The sequence below is a fragment of the Ovis aries genome, chromosome 2 (genome assembly GCF_016772045.2).
Source record: "Ovis aries strain OAR_USU_Benz2616 breed Rambouillet chromosome 2, ARS-UI_Ramb_v3.0, whole genome shotgun sequence".
NCBI classification, from domain to species: domain Eukaryota; kingdom Metazoa; phylum Chordata; class Mammalia; order Artiodactyla; family Bovidae; genus Ovis; species Ovis aries.
Genome location: NC_056055.1, coordinates 72,453,453 through 72,470,881, shown reverse-complemented (window position 1 = coordinate 72,470,881; position 17,429 = coordinate 72,453,453). Strand labels below are relative to the sequence as shown.

The window sequence follows — 17,429 nt, the reverse complement described above, 5'->3', positions numbered from 1 at the left end:
AAAAAATTAGGTGTTTCTTAATCATTTCATGTGTTGATTAAAACTCTTTCCTAAAAAAAAAAAAAACAACCTCTTTCCTACGGGTCAGAGGCTCTTTGGGGGAAAACCTAATGGTCTAGGCCTCTAGGCCTCTATTAGTATAACACAGTACTAAGCCCACAGGTACTGCTTAATAAATGTGATCTGTTCATGGTTTTGGGGAAACTGAGGCAGTTTTCACATTAAAGTATGCTTCATTCCTCTTTTTTCTCATCTTTTCTTATATTCATGGAAGTCCTCTTTTTACAGAGCAAGTGTAATTTCACCTTGAATTCATATATCTTTATAGATTAATCACATGTGTAAGCCTTGATGTAAGTCTACTAGATTTTATAGTAAGCAAGAATTGTTTAACTTATCTGTATGTCTGGACTCCCTAGAGTGTATACTATAGCACAGAGCAGGAGCACAGATAAATGAATACCTCGTCAGTGAGCAACGAATTTATGCCAGTACTGGTATTTCAGCTTTTCAGAGTAATGGTTTGCTTATTTAACAAATGTATCTGCTCTTGTCCCATGGGATTGTTAGAGACGTGGTCCAGGGAAAAGCAGTAAAATGTGCTTACATTTCCTCTTTGGTTTTCTAGGCTAATTGTTGGTGAACTTTATTTAACACTCTTGCTTCACTAAGAGTCTCTATGGAGCAAAGCAGCTTTCAGTTAACTTGGCAAATCATTACAAGAGAGAACAGAAAGGTCAGCATAAGCACTCTGTACTAATTAGTTGATAATTGATGTACAATAGCTGACTGATGGGACTTTAGAATATAAAGTTTGGGAATGCTGTTTAATATATCTGTACATCTTTATGAGGTGGTTTGGAGCTGTGTGTTCTTAATAACATCTTATCAGGAGTGCCCCGTGGTGGGGAATAAGAAGACTCAGACTTCATGTCCAGGAATCCAGGGCACTGGGTGGCACAGAAAGGAATATGATATTTTTTAATCTCTCAGAGTATAAATACGATTCCGTTTAATGCAGGGATAAAATGAAATGAGTAATGTTGGTGATTCCATACTTGGTGCCCAACATTCCTTAATACTGACTAAGGTTAGAAGAGTGTTAGTGTGAAAGTTATATTCTTTGTGGGATAAACTTGGTAGATTCAAGCCGAACTCCAGGGGGCAAAGTGGTGGGACATTGCCACAATTCATGGGGATCTTAATTAATCTGGATTAGGACTTAATCTCTTTATTATCTGGTATTGAGTAATTAATTTCAAACTAGAGTTACAAAAATGGGCTTTATATTACCTCCTCCTTTTAATTTTTAAAATTTATTTATTTTTTAATTGATGGATAATTGTTTTACCATGTTATGTTGGTTTCTGCCATACAACAATGGGAATCAGCCATAATTATGTATATCACCTCCCTCCTGGCTCCCATCCCACCCCTCTAGGTCATCACAGAGCACCAGGCTGGGCTTCCTGTGTTATAGAGCAGCTTCCCATTAGCTGGCTATTTTATAGATGACAGTTTAAGTTTGATCTCCTAAATCTTTATCAACCAATTACAATATATAATCTGCAGTCTTACTCTTCACTTGCTTCCCTAACCATTGCTTTCTTCTGCTGTCACTTACCACCATGTGAGCTTCTCCTCATTGCTTGCCCAGCTTCTCTTTAAGGTACTCTTCCATCCTTTATCCTCATCTCCACCAGATTAATCGTGGCTGAACTTGGCTTCTAGTGAGATGCACCACTATCTGTAGCACAGGGTTCCAGGTGCATGTCAGCAGGCCAAATATAGCGCAGCATCTGGCTTAGATGGTTTGAAGTGAAGCCTATGAATTTGTATTTTTGAAAAACTTCCCTGGTGACACTAATGTGCAGCCAGGTTTCGTGCCATTCAGTCCAGTTCAGTTCAGTCTCTCAGTCGTGTCCGACTCTTTGCAACCCCATGAATTGCTGCACTCCAGGCCTCCCTGTCCATCACCAACATCCGGAGTTCACTCAAACTCATGTCCATTGAGTCGGTAATGCCATCCAGCCATCTCATCCTCTGTCATCCCCTTCTCCTCCTGCCCTCAATCCCTCCCAGCATCAGAGCCTTTTCCAATGAGTCAACTCTTCGCATGAGGTGGCCAAAGTATTGGAGTTTCAGCCTCAGCATCATTCCTTCCAATGAACACCCAGGACTGATCTCCTTCAGAATGGACTGGTTGGATCTCCTTGCAGTCCAAGGGACTCTCAAGAGTCTTCTCCAACACCACAGTTCAAAAGCATCAATTCTCCAGCACTCAGCTTTCTTCACAGTCCAACTCTCACATGCATACATGACCACTGGAAAAACCATAGCCTTGACTAGACGGACCTTTGTTGGTAAAGTGATATCTCTGCTTTTTAATATGCTATCTAGGTTGATCAAAACTTTCCTTCTAAGGAGTAAGTGTCTTTTAATTTCATGGCTGCAATCACCATCTGCAGTGATTTTGGAGCCCTCAAAAATAAAGTCTGACACTGTTTCCACTGTTTCCCCATCTATTTCCCGTGAAATGATGCCATTGGTGAATATATAATGTCCAGTTGTTAATTCAGGTCCACCAACCTGACTCAACAAGTCCTCTATTTTCTCCCTTTTTTTCTGGTGAGATCCCCTTCTTGCAGGCAACTCAGATTTCTCATTTCCTTAACACATGCCATGCCTCCTCCCTGCTGTTTCCATGTCTGCACCTTACTAGCTCCTCATTCATGTGCTCATTTGTCTTTCAGTTTTAGCTTATTGTTTTCTAAAGAGTGTGCTTTAGTATGCTAGTCTTGGGTGAGTCATAGGGGAAAAAAGCACCCTCAACAAATATATTTTGTGTATTATTTGCTCCTCTCGGAGATTTATTATATGCATTTACATTTTATAATGGCTCTGAGAAGACCTGTAATAAAGAGATATGGTTAATTAGAGTTTCCCAAAGTTTTGTGACTGTGGATTTGTCCATGACCTCACGTAATTTGTTATCATTGAAAACCCTTGGACTTCCTAAAAGACATGCTTTTTTGGTTAAGATTGTTCTTCAGTGAATTATCCGGTACATAGAGATTTCCCCCTTTTCTGAACTCCTGTCTCTATACTTCAGTTTCATGCTTTATTCTTACAGTAAAGTATCATTATCTGGTTGTTCCTAGGTGAGTACGTCTTATCTCTGCGGAGTTATTAGCACCATGGAGGCAGGATGCTCTGCTCAGTAGTCCTTCCCTGTCATAAGTTTGGTGCAGTTTTGACTGTTTGTAACATACACTAAAATTAAATGTTTTGTTCCTGAATAAGGAAGCTAGCAATTTCATTCTGATTCTCATCTTTTGGTGTTCTTAGCGATTTACCCTTGCTTTACTAATATTTCAGAGTAACAGATTACTACAACTTCATGAACACATGTGAGTATGTACATGTGCTCATGAAAGTTGTCACTACTATATCTCTGCAGTAAAACATTACAAATTTGATAAAACACTGTATAATAAGCCTAGTATGTTTAGTATGCAAGAATTTATCTCTAGTTCCCTGGAGGAGTATGAATGAAAGCTGGGGAGAGTCTAAGAGTAAGATAAGGCGGGAGTGAGGAAAGGCCTGAAGTGTGCAGTCCATCACGGGGAGGATGTGTCAAGTGGAAGGTCTTGGGTTGGGAGGTATCAGCATGCAGTCCTTAGTCATTCAAGAAAAGAGGTGCTAGAAATAACAGAAAGGTACCATAAATGAGTTCTTTAATAAAATATAACTAACATTTATAAGGCATAAGTCCCAGGCCCTATATATATTACATATATTGGATCATTTAATCCTCAAAACAACTCACTGGGGTAAGTAATAGTAGTATTAACTCCATTTAGAGCTCAGAACACTGAGGCACAGAAAGCTTGAGTAACTTGTCCAAGGTCACACGGCCATTCAGTGGTGGAGCTAGGGTACAGATCCATGCTTTTAATTATTGTGCTGTTTGCTGTTACCTCTCTCTTCTTTTCTTTCTCTGATTTTCTACTTTTCCAACACCCTACAGCTCCCTAGTGTCCACTGATTTACCATTCCGTTCTTGAAGATCCACTTCTGCAAAATATTTCTTTGAAATTCATTATCCTGGGTTGGAAAACAATTGCTCTAAAGGTTATTATTGGATAATTAGTAATATTTGAATATAAATGGTGTATTACATACTAGTACTATATCATTGCTAAATGTCTTAATTTGATGGTTGTGTTATGGTTACATATTTTGGGGTGAAGGGCATAATAATTAAAACAATAATAGGCTTATATATAGTAAGAGATGGATTGATGGTTAGACAGACCAACCGATGGAATTTATCAATTGATAAATTAGAGGATTCATGCACTGTTCTTAGAACTATTCTGTAGATTTGAAATGTTTTACGATGAAAGATTGGGAAGAAAACCCTGATCCTTAAATATGGTAAAGTTATTATAATATATACGAACCCTTTCAATCCTCATAAAGCCCTACATATTAGGTACTATTACTTTCCTCAGGACCTTACAGGATCCTGAAGCACAGAGACTTCTAAGTACCTTGCTCAGTGTCACACAGTCAGTGGATGGGTGAGACAGACTGAAATCTTGGTATGCTTTATTTCTGTTTCCAAAACACTGTGCATATGTGTCGGGTTGAACCATAAAGAAATTGCTCTTATTTGATCATGTTTGACCTGTAAAGAAAGACATATGACCCAACCTAGGAGCAGGGCTCTCTTTTATAGAACGGCTGTTTTGGTGTTCCTCTTCATCGGCCGCTCTTGGAATCTTGATGGGACTCTTGCTGGGACTCTTGTCTGTCTTGCTCACCATTGTCTCCAGGGACTGCCCAGCTCATGGTTGGCATTTGATTAGTCAGTTGAATGAACAATAAAAACCACAAAAAGAACTGATTACTTTTCCTTACCACCTCTCATATATATGTGTCATTTATGTTCCCCCAATATCTGTGTCCTTTTTAGAGGAACCAGTGAATAAACATAGATCGTTCTGAAAGATGCAGCCTCAGCAGGGATAATTGCAACACAGTCAGCTATTTGACTTCAAGAGAACTCTTTTAACTAATGAAGATGTTAATTAAAAACACGGCCTTGCTAAGATGACCTCTCAGTTCAGGAAATGCAAAACATTTGTACTTCCCACCAACATGCAGTGATTTTGGCTAGGATATATGTGGTACTTAGAATGCCATCCACTCTAATTCTTATTTGAGCAGTAAACACGTTTTTAAAAAATGTCTCTAAAAATAAGCAGTATTTAAAAATGAAAACCAGCACACAAGTAGTTGGCACATCTGGTAGTCAGAAAAGTTCTATGGTTTGTTTGCAGGGAATGACAAGCCAAGGAACGTTCAGACTTGGCCAGTTGAAAACTTTTCTTCTATCTGTGATGACACCTGGTTCTAAAAAAAATTGGCTCCAGGCTCAAAGCAGAAAGAACATTGGAAATGGGTAAAGAATCAAAGAGTATCATGTACTTGTATCTTGTTTTATGCAGGGAATTATAAAGAACTGTTTTCTTCTTACTTCAAGAAAGAATGCAGGGGAAAAAGTGATGACAGGCATGAACAATAATAACAACAGCTGCCACAAAAAATCACAACCAACATCAATTCAGTACCTACTACGTGCTAGGCAATGTGTGGAGTCCTTTGTGTGTATAATTAATACTAGATGCACAACCTTGCACTATGGAGCAGTGTTATTTTATTCCCATTTTACAAATGAAAAGAGATAGACATAAACACAAATATTTAAATAATTTGTCCAAGTCACACAACCATCCTGGGTTTTGGGTTCCCAAGCAGGCTGTCTCCAGAGCCCAAACTCCAATTGTGAGCAACTTGGAGGTATTCATTCTGTCCAGAATTATGAGAAAAACTGAAGTTAGATGCTTGCGTTGAGCACAGTGGTGTGAGAGTGATGATGCCATTTTCCAGAACATTCTTAAAGCTGCTCCACAAATATAATCTGTTTCCAAGAAATTTAGCTTCATGGACACTGTATGTAATACCTGTCAGAAGTTGTCACTCCGCTATGGTTAGATACAGCTCAAGTTGACTAGTGAATTCAGGAGGAGGCGGTGTTACTGTGAAAATGACGGAGACACTGGGGAGGGGAGGACTAATGCTTCTTGATTATCGTCAGAGAAAAAGTACTACAAATGTGAGAACCCAGGGTATAGGGTTACAAGGGCAGCCTTGACCAGTGTAAAATTCTAGCCTAGGAAGATGGATTTATAATTACTACTCCCATAGCTTCATTCTCCACCCATACCTCTCATCAGGCACACTGTGGAGAAACAGCAAAGGACTGACTTAGCTGTAGTCTGTGAAAAATGACACGGTTTTAAACAAGAAGACCAGGAGGAGTTTAGTGAAAATAATGTCTCAGTATTTAATATCATATATTAAAATCTTTTATTTTCGTTCACTCTTAGCTTCATTGACAGACTTTATTGTGTACTGTACAGGCCTTAGGCTAGGTGCTGAAGAAGCAGTGATGTCTCAAGCAAGAGCTTTGTCTCTAAAAAGCAATCAAGTATAAATGGATGACAGTCATGTAAACATTTCAGTTCCCTGAAGGTGCTGAGGCAAATTTGTTCTAAGACTGTGGGGGAATGAAAAGAAGCATTGATTAGATTTGCCTAGCTGGTAATGTGTGAAGGGAGTCATAGGGAAGATGATCCTTGAAGAGAGAGGCTGATTACTAGGTAGACAAGTTAGGGTAAGGCTGTACCTAGCAGAGAGAAAAGTGTGAGCAAGAGAAGGGTTAAAATAATTTTTTCATCAGTCTTATTCGTATTTATCTATTCTAAGGTGTGCGTTATTTTCACATCAGAATATCTGTGAAATAGTAATACCATGTACCAGTTTGATGTTTTGACTGATACATGAAATAATGGTATGACTTACATGGCATCTAAGATTTGATGAAATGGTGTATTAATATGCTTTGGCACCAAATAGCATTTCTTGGGTATGCTGTTCCAGCTGCTAATATGTCCTTGTTTTAGAGTAGATATTAATACCTTTTTATTGTGAGGGAAACAGGCATGAAATGAGTGAGTTCCTTAGGTAAATATATGGCACTGAATTGGACAGAATACCTGACATCTAATATTGCTTTTAGTAGCAGTGGCTGGTAGGGATGGAACCTGGGGATGGAATTCAAGTGTCTTATATACTGGACATTGCCTTTTTCCAAGGTAAAAAGGGAGTTTGAAAAGCAAATTGCTTGTAGCTTGTTGGAATTTAAAAAGATATTAAGCTTATGATTATTGCACAAAAATGTACCCACTCTCTTGGTGTCAAGATGAAAATCTGATGGTAGAGTGTTACATGAACTATGAAAATATAGAGACTATATATGACTCATGTTTCAAGGCACAAGAAGATGCATCAGATATAAGCAGCAGGGAGAGGGGTAGGTTCTGGTTTGTGTATCTGGAAAAAATTAGGAGACATTTCTGTAGGATCTTGGAAAGTATTCAAGGAAGGAACAAAGCATCCAGCACCTAAACTTAAACACACAGGTGCCTTGAAAATGCACTCTCATAGAATTTGTTTCTGCTCTGTCAGTAAATCCCTGTGTGACTTTGGGCAAGTCAGTTACCACTTGGATTTTAGCTTCCCAGAGGCCTGGACTAGAGAAGGGTTCCTGCTTGCTAAAGATACTGTGACTCTCCTAGCACTTTGGAGATGTGAATTCATTGATGAGAGTGTTGGTGATTATGCTAAGGCCTTGTTTATCCTTAGTTTTGTGGGCTCTTGGAAGAGAATGTTACAAAAGATGGAAAAGTCTTTTTTTTTTTTGCTATTAATTTTTAAAAAGACAAAATAAAAAATTATATTCTCTAAAGCTAAGTAAGGAAGGTTACTGTGATGCTTTCCTACTACTTTGATCCCAAATATATCAATGAGAAAGATGAGGAATTTGGTGAGAAAACTTTAGAGCCTAATTTGCCAGAAAACCTAGGATCATATTTCTTTTTATTTGCCTGAAATGGAAACTGAGACTTGACCAAGTAGTTTGCAAAAAATGTTTGAAGAAGTATATCCATGTAAAAAGAATGTCTAGAATGATTCAATGACTATTATTCTTTTTTTTTAAATGAGTCATGGCAGTGTTTACCTTTCTCCTCTTTGCTTTTCACTTTTCCATAACGGCACAGATTCTTGAGGGTTTCTTTCTTTCCTTTTTTTTTTTTTTTCCCTTCTGGTTATGTACCAAATTTTTACTACATTCAAAGATTGTTGCTAATGAATGAAAAATCTATGTCAAATTTGGTTAACATACTACTTTTAAAATGATGTTTTAAGGCTGTCTCATCCTGATTTTTTTAAAAATTGGGTATACATCCAATGACAATATATCAGAGTGAAGAGGAAAAATAAAGATTGGAGAGACACAGCCAGACTATATCCTTTTAAAGAGGCTTTTTGGAAGGCCAGACTTGAATGAAGTGAACCAGTTAAACAAGTTTTTGTCAGTAGTGTCAACTTTCCTTGCTGGGTGATTTAAGATATTAGCTATTTTGGAAAATACATGGTTTGATATAAGTAATCCCATCTACTTACCACCTTAACCCTTTAGGTAAAGAGATGATAAAATATGATTCTTAATATAACCGGACACTTGAAGGAGCAAAATGTAAGCATATTTTGTATGAGTGGTGATTATAGAGGGGTTTCTATTGTAGCATTATGGATTTTTCATTGGAATTAGAGAAAGCTTTTTGGTATCACTAATACTGAAAAAAAAAAAAGATGATCTAAGGACTGTCTTTAAAGATGAGTCCTGATATAAGTGTGCACATATGTGTATTTACTGATTTCTGATATAAGGGACATGAAAGCTAACCTGATTCATTTGTTTTTAGGGGCTCTTGGCTTTGGGCCTCAGTGCAAGTCCATTGGAAAAGGCAGCTGCAACAATCTAGTGGTCACCAGCAGTCCCATGATGGTTCAGCGACTGGGACCCATTTCACCTCCAGCAAGCCAGGTCTCTACAGCATGCAACCAGATCAGTCCTAGCTTACAGAGGGCAATGAATGCAGCCAACCTGAATATACCTCCTTCAGATACCAGGTCTCAAATTACTTTTTTTTCCCCCTTCTTATGTTATAATCACACCCATGAGTGTTTTCCCTTTTCTTCCTGAACACATGCCCACACAACACACATACAGACACACTCATTCTCTCTCTCACTCACTCAAGCAGCTCTTTTACTTTGAGCTTTGTAGGGGAAGGTGTATAAAAACTGTGTGTACCATAATACCATCTTAATTGGGAAGAATGATTTAGTACTTTCTGTCATAACGTGTGAGTGAAATTAATGCCAGCTTTGAGATTTGGGGGCCTCAGTGACTAAATGCGTGCATGTTAAGTTGCTTCAGTCATGTCCTACTCTGTGCGACCCTATGGACTGTAGCCCGCCAGGCTCCTCTGTCCATGGATTCTCCAGGCAAGAGTACTGGGGTGGGTTGCCATGCCCTCCTCCAGGGGATCTTCCCCACCCAGGGATTGAACCTGCATCTCTTATGTTTCCTGCATTAACAGGTGGGTTCCTTGCCACCAGCACTTCCTAAGAAGCCCCCAGTGACTAAATACCAGTATATTAATATTTTGATTCCTGGTAAAGGTCATATCATGGCCTGGAAAGATAAGATGTTCCATGTACATCTGTCTTAGCTGCTCGTTTTTTCAGTGTTTATGTTGCAGTATCCTAAGGCTGCTTTACAGTCTGTTTTGTCTGTCCATCTACCCATTCACTTGTCTAACCAAGTATTTTAAATATCTATGTTCTGCATAATACAATAGTTGAAGTTTAGAGAGATAGTTGAAAAGTTAAAGATAGAAATTGTGACTTTTCAGACTTTATGATGTATCTGGGAAGACATACTCTCATGTGTGAGTTACATAACATTTCAACACAATGCCTGATTAGGTGCTGAAATAAGTAGGTTCAATAAATGCCATATATCTATCTCATGGGAGATAATTAAATAGGGAAATTATCTCAGGCAGATTTTTATATCTCTCAAGGTTGATATTACAGGCTACATAAAACCAAAATACTCTGCAATGTGTAAGGTCTATTTCTATGTTTGAAATGAATTATTTCATCTTTACAAGTAGTCTTCTTGGAGAAATACAATGCAAAGTTTCTGCCTGCGTCCTAGATCTGCTGCAACTGTGATTTTACAAAGAAACTGGACCTCTGTTCTGTGGATGTCTGTACCCTTCCTGGGGGACTGGAATCTGCTGAGATGCCTTGCGGTTCTGGGTTCTATTTCTTCCTCTTCTTCCTCCCCTTCCTTTTTCTTTTCCTCTTATCTTTCTCCCTCTTGTGTCTCTGCACTGTCCTAGCTGCTATTCAAGACTCTGAAATCACAATTCCTGGATGATTTTTTATGCCAGTTTTTTTAATGAGATGGGAATGTGTTTTTTTCACCTGAAATTTTTTTGTGTGTGATGGAAAGCTGCTTCTGTCATTTTCCTGTTGATGATTATGCCTTGAGGGACTCTTCAGACTTGCTGAGTATTGCATGTAAAATTAACTGTACTCATGGGGTAGGTGTCATTGGGAAGTCTTCAGCTTCCTGTCTGTAGCAAGTCCAGCCCATGCCTTGAAGGCAGAGAGTCATAATTAATGGAGAAACTAAAGGTAGGCAGGGCACAGGCTGCTCCAACCATGCATGTATCTAGTGCAGTCCCTTTCATGGGTTGAGCAGGGAAGGGTCATTATCTCAGTGTTCTCTAGCATATTTGATTCCTTAGCATAAATTTTTATACTTAAAAGACAACATCTTAGAAATGTATTAACATATGTTTTAACTATGTATTCTGTGAGTCCTTCTATGGAAATAATTTTTTTTGCAGGATGAGCAAAGAAACAGGAGTTGGGAAGTAGCTTGGTAAAATATCAGATTCACTTTTAGCAATTTGGAAAGTTTGCATTTGTTTGTGGTACTTAAACTGGTTTGTGTATTCCATAAGAGGAGAGATAGGATAGGAAGCAACAGTTCAACCTGAAGGCATTTTGCTCTCTAGAGATAAAGATAGGATGCAGAGAGAATCAGCTTTTCGTTTTATTTATTGGGAGCATGCCTGAGGGTGGGGGGCATGGGGGGAGGACAAGGAGGAGGAGTTGGGATGGTGAGGAAGTTTAAACTGTTCAATCTGAGTGATGGTTGCCCTATAAAAAACTGTAAAATTTATTACTGTTTTTCCTGATTATCTATGTAATTCTCACTAATTGTAGAAGATGTGGAAACCTGTGGACAAGCACAAGACAGTATATGATAGTCATCTTGAATCCTATCACTCACAGGCAACCATGGGTGAAATTTTGACATATATCTTTCTTGTTGTTTAGTCACTAAGTCATGTCCAACTCTTCTTTGACCCCATGGACTGTAGCCCACCAGGCTCCTCTGTCCATGGGATTTGCCAGACAAGAATACTGGAGTGGGTTGCCATTTCTTTCTCTAGGGGATCTTCCTGACCCAGGGATGGAAACTACATTATGTATATATATGTATATGTATAGATATATAGTCATTTTCTTGTGCCCCTTTTTGAGGAATTCCTTGTAAGTATTTCTTTTGAGCCATTTGGCTTGGTCATCACACCTCTTATGGCCCCAGTAGAGTTTCTGAGCTCTTGCTTCACCAGCCACCCTAACCTATTTCACTGATGATTTCTCAAGTTTTTCATATTGCTTTCATTTTGTTTGAGTTATATTTCTTTCACATATTGCTTCAAATTAACCAGTCCCAGGAAATACTATGCTTAGGATTAGATGAACATCCAGAAATGGAGATTTCTCTCAGTATGGTGATGGAACCACAGCTCTTTGTCACTTTCTTTCCCATGGGCCTGATGTGGGTAGCAGCAGGGATTATAGAAAAGAAGTTTTTGGAATCTTTCTCAATGATTCAACACATTGTTTCAGAAAGAAAACAGAAATGTGGGTTCCATTTATAGCTTGTGTGACTTTAAGTCTCTTATATCAGATCTTTTAATCAAGATGAGCATTATGGACCATGTGTTGGGTATGATATGGGGAAAACAATAGAGGATATATCTGATCCAACTAAGTGACTGCTTATCAAATCTGCTGCTTTATTTGTACTTCAGTGGCACCCCACTCCAGTACTCTTGCCTGGAAAATCCCATGGATGGAGGAGCCTGGTGGGCTGCAGTCCCAAGAGTCGGACACGATTGAGCGACTTCACTTTCACTTTTCACTTTCATGCATTGGAGAAGGAAATGGCAACCCACTCCAGTATTCTTGCCTGGAGAATCCCAGGGACGGGAGAGCCTGGTGGGCTGCCGTCGATGGGGTAGCACAGAGTTGGACACGACTGAAGCAACTAGCAGAAGCAGCAGCAAGGATTCTTGGCTTTTTTTTTTTTTTTTGCATCATTTGGAGGAATTTCACAGAATCTTGGTTTTATTCTTTGTAAAACAGAGGTTTTGCTTACTTCACAGGCTATATTAAGTGGAATAATATATAGGGAAAATACTTTGTCAGTTAAAAATGGTTATCATATTAATTTACTCACCTTAATCAACATTTTTTGGGGGGAGAAACTTCATCTAACACTCTGGTGGGTGTTAAAGAGATAAAAATAATCCCTTTTATTGGAGGTCTTTGAATTTTATTGAGGAAGACAACACCCACATATGCCTGAAGTTAGCTATGTTTAAGGTTCACTATAGATAGAATATAATTTTTCTGGAAAGAGAACTTTTACTGAGAGCTACTATGTTTAGGGCAGGTTTCATGGATTAGAACTTTGAAATATTAAAATATCTGGGTAATTGCTCAGAAGAGATGTGGGCTGCTAGGCAAAGGCCATTTGTTTTGTTCTTATTAAGTATTCAAGAAGAGAGCTCTCCATTCATATTACTGCCTTAATGAATAGGACATAGAATTGCTTTCTGAAAAAATTTTGATAACTGTCTTAGAACACTGAGATATCTAAGGAGTTAAGAAATGTGCCTGCATGGAATTATGCTCAAATTTAAATCAAGTCATATTTAGGTGCATTTTAAGAAAAATAAGGAACAGCTCTTAACAATGGAACAAATGAACATATCTCACTATAGGCAGCCCTCAAACCAAATAGTATAATTTCAAATGCAAAACATATACAGGTGGGTAAAATACTTCCTACCTGCTATTCCCTGCTTGACTGGTTTGATCTCCTTTCTTGATCTCTCAAACCAGTCAGTCCTAAAGGAAATCAATCCTGAATATTCATTGGAAGGACTGATGCTGAAGCTGAAGCTCCAGTACTTTGGCCACCTGATGCAAAGAGCTGATTCACTGGAAAAGACCCTGATGCTAGGAAAGATGGAAGGCAATAGGAAAAGGGGGCGACAGAGGATGAGATGGTTAGATAGCATCACCCACTCAACAGACATGAATTTGAGCCAACTCTGGGAGATAGTAAGGGACAGGGAAGCCCTGCATGCTGCAGCCCGTGGGGTTACAAAGAGTCGGACGCTGAGTGGCTGAACAACAAATTCACTGCTTAAAAATCTGAAATGCTCTGGCGTGACAGTGACCAGGCAAATGCACCATTTAAGAATGTTATATAAACCACCTCAACCTCAGGGTGTAAAGCAAAGTCAGTTGTCTTTGCCTTATATATGACATGACTACCGATTTGGGTCAGAAAGCAATTCCTGAATCTCACTGGGGAAGTGACTAAAAGGCCCTTGACATCCTATCACCAGGAGCTATCTGCGGGGAGAGCTACATGCTGTGGGTGTGCTGGGAAAATAATTGAAAGCGTTCATGGGGAATTAAAAAACAGATGGTTCAGAAACTACTCTGGGACTTGCAAAGGACTTCAGCCCAAATATAAGGATCTGGACAGAGAAAAGAAAATCTGTGTTAGGGGCAACTGGACTTAAATTCTTGCTGTGTTTGTCAGTGACAAACTTACTTCACTGGATGAAAACACCAGATTGACAATGGTGTTATCTCTCACCTAATACTGTGCATTTTAGAGTCGAGATGTTTTCTTGCTAATCTCTCATGCTCATAGGAAACAGTGTTCCTGGCTTCCATTTTGTGAAAAGAAGTAAGAGGAACAGATGGGATGAGAATACTTCTATTTTCCCTCAGTTTTTTTGCAACAGGTTGCTTTATAACAGCTGGAAGTAGTAAGTGGGCTCATCCTGGGAAAGACAGACATTCTATACAATATTTAAAATTTTTTTGTCAGAAAAAAGATCTCTGTAGAAAACCATTAAAAGCACATATTAAAAAGCTGGCTTTTTAATATACACTATTCTGAGTTGGGAGTATGGTAAATTGTGTCTGGCTCTTTGGGACAATGTTTCCATCCAAAAGGCATAGCTTTTCCCTTCAGTGATTTTTAAAGCGATGATATCATGGTTAAAGCAAAATGAATTTTAAAGTGGCTAGACTACAATACAAAGCATTTTGATATTCAGGTAAATGTTGTGACATGGGAGGCATGTTTTATAAAGGGTAAGAAGGACAGGAGAAGAATTGTTGCTACAGTAATTAAAGCAGATGCTTTGCTCTCAGTGCAAGTCTGCTCTGATTTGAGGACAGCAGCTCATGGAAGATCCAAAACTGCAGGTGTAATTAAAACCTTGCATGACCCACATGCAGAACTCCAAATATGACTTGACTTCAGGTTGTCACTCCCTTATGTATTACAGCTGTATTTTATATATAATTTTTATTTCTGGGTCAGTTTGATGTTGTGACTGACTACTGACTACTTATAGTGTGAATTGCTGTCTTTTATAGAAATATGTAAAATTCCTTGATATCAGTGGAACAAATTTGTGAAATTATTATTAAATCCTCTGGATGACCCTTCGACTTTGATTTACCTTTTTTTTTTTTTTCCAAATTAAGCATCAGTTTATGTTTTACCTTACCAAATAGATTTCACTCAAAGGCTGGGACTCTGTTTAGACTTGTATTCCTAACAATGCCTATTTGTAGTGTGTTGCACATAGTAGGTACTTAATAAATACTTGTTTATTTGGTTTTCAATAATTGTTCCTAGGTCTCTTAATTTTTCCCTGTAGTAAAAAAGATATATAAAAATATAGCAAGGACTTTATTATCATTGAAGTATTAGATTATTTATAACAATAGATCTTTGTTTTATTATTCCAATAAACATTAGCCTTTATTTTTCATCTTGGTAAAATGTTATGTACCTGGAACTAAAAGTCTTGGGCTTTATCTTAGCCAAAGAATGTGTGTTTAGCTGAGAATGCAATTAAGGGAAGTACTTAAGAGATTGTCAATGCAGTATTCTTTTAGTCTTAAGCAATCCATATCCTGCTAAAATGTTTGTCTTTTTTTTCCCCCCTTCTTCCGGCTGCTGTTCCAGGTCCCTTATTTCACGAGAGTCTTTGGCCTCCTCAACTTTGAGTCTGACAGAAAGTCAGTCGACCTTGAACGTGAAACAAGAGTGGTCGCACGGCTATAGGGCTCTCCCTTCGCTCTCCTCGAACCACAACTCTCAGAATGGCACTGATCTAGGGGACCTAATGAGCCTTCCTCCTGGGACAGCCATGTCCAGCAACAGTGTCTCTAACTCATTGCCACCCTACCTTTTCGGTATGGAAAATAGCCACTCTCCTTACCCCAGTCCCCGACACTCTTCAGCCAGGTCCCACTCGGCCCGCTCCAAGAAGAGAGCACTGTCCTTGTCCCCGTTGTCCGATGGCATCGGGATAGACTTCAATACCATCATCCGCACCTCGCCCACGTCCTTGGTCGCCTACATCAACGGTTCGAGGGCTTCCCCCGCCAACATGTCTCCACAGCCTGAGGTCTACGGGCATTTCCTGGGAGTGCGAGGAAGCTGTATTCCTCAGCCGTGCTCAATGCCAAACAGCCAGAAGGGAGTGCGGGTGGCCAGCGGCGGCCTGGCTCTCCCGGCCTACGATGAGGACGGTGCCCTGGAGTACGAGCGCATGCAGCAGCTGGAGCACGGCGGCCTCCAGCCCAGCCTGGTCAGCAACATGGTGGTGCAGCACGGCCTGCCCGACCCTGCCGGCCACGCGGCCGGCCTGCTGAAGACGGAGCGCCTGGATGACTTCCCTGGCGGCGTCCTGGACCTGCCCCCCGCACCCTCTCTGCCTCCTCTGCCACCGCCGCCCCAGCCCCAAGGCCCCCCGCCACCCTACCATGCCCACCCGCATCTGCATCACCCGGAGCTGGTCCACCAGGCCCAGCCGCTGGCCCTGCCTCAGGCCGCCCTGGAGGAGGATGGGGAGATGGATGACGTTGGGGGCAAGCACTGCTGTCGCTGGATCGACTGCAGTGCCTTGTATGACCAGCAGGAGGAACTTGTGCGGCACATTGAGAAGGTTCATATAGACCAGCGCAAAGGCGAAGACTTCACTTGTTTCTGGGCCGGTTGTCCTCGAAGGTACAAGCCATTTAATGCCCGCTATAAACTGTTGATCCACATGAGAGTTCACTCGGGGGAAAAGCCCAACAAGTGTTCGGTGAGTCTGCTGAATCCCCCTGGAGTTCACTGAAGGTGTATGTGGTTTTCCAAACTCTGCCACTAGCTGGGGAGTGTTTTCTTTTATGGAGTTTGGTTGCTGGAGGTCTAGGTATCCATGAGATTTGACTCCTCTTCAGCCTGAGGAAGGGGAAAGTTTCTTTAATTATTAGTGGCTGGGGTATCTCTCCACTTCTAGATTCTCTTCTGCAAATGTATATGATCAGGGGAAGTTCATCTGCCACACCGTCCAAAATCTTAGAAAATTGATTCCCATCAGGCACCAACTTAAAGTTGCTGAAATGTGCAGGGCAGAGAAACACACACCACAGCACCAGTAAGCTTTAGCTCTTTTCCAAAGTAAATATTCAGTGACTTCCCCTTCCCTGCAATAACTGGGTGAGTATTAGGGTTAGAGTGATGGTTCTGATATTTGGAAAGGAACTCACACTTAGCGACTTGGCTAGTAAAAATGTTGCTGCATACACCCACGGGCCTGCACACTGCACACTCCAAGGTTGTGAGACTAGTTAATGATTTATTGCCAGCATTAAAACACTCAGGGATACCACAGGAGCAGAATCTGATTGGATCTCCCTGAACTTTAAGGAGAGGAAATTGGGTGAAAATGTATAAAGAGAAAGAACCCAGGGGGGACCGTGTCTTTGGTGTTGAAAGAAGTTGGCATGGTGTCTTTCTCCCCATCTCCCCTTTTCACAGCATCAATCCTGGAACTATCTCTGTTTCTTTGCAAAATTTACTATTTTTGAATAATATGACTCTTAAAAGGTTGCACAATCATTTCACACCTAACAGAAACCCTCTGGGTTTACAAGCCGGACATCACAGTTGGGATCACAGCATGGCTTTGCACAATCTCAAA

At 40.0% G+C, this 17,429-nt stretch overlaps 1 protein-coding gene across 3 annotated transcripts in view; it reads left to right on the top strand.

The window, feature by feature from the left end:
- GLIS3 (GLIS family zinc finger 3) overlaps nt 1-17,429 on the top strand; it is a 490,017-nt gene that overhangs the window by 156,919 nt on the left and 315,669 nt on the right. For 2 of the 3 annotated variants that reach the window (XM_042243410.2, XM_060409420.1), the window contains exons 2-3: nt 8,901-9,108; nt 15,422-16,547. In XM_042243410.2, coding sequence (XP_042099344.1) covers nt 8,978-9,108; nt 15,422-16,547 — 1,257 coding nt within the window. In that variant the 5' untranslated portion in view covers nt 8,901-8,977. The remainder of the gene's footprint in view (nt 1-8,900; nt 9,109-15,421; nt 16,548-17,429) is intronic. The other variant, XM_042243409.1, reaches the window with a different exon arrangement.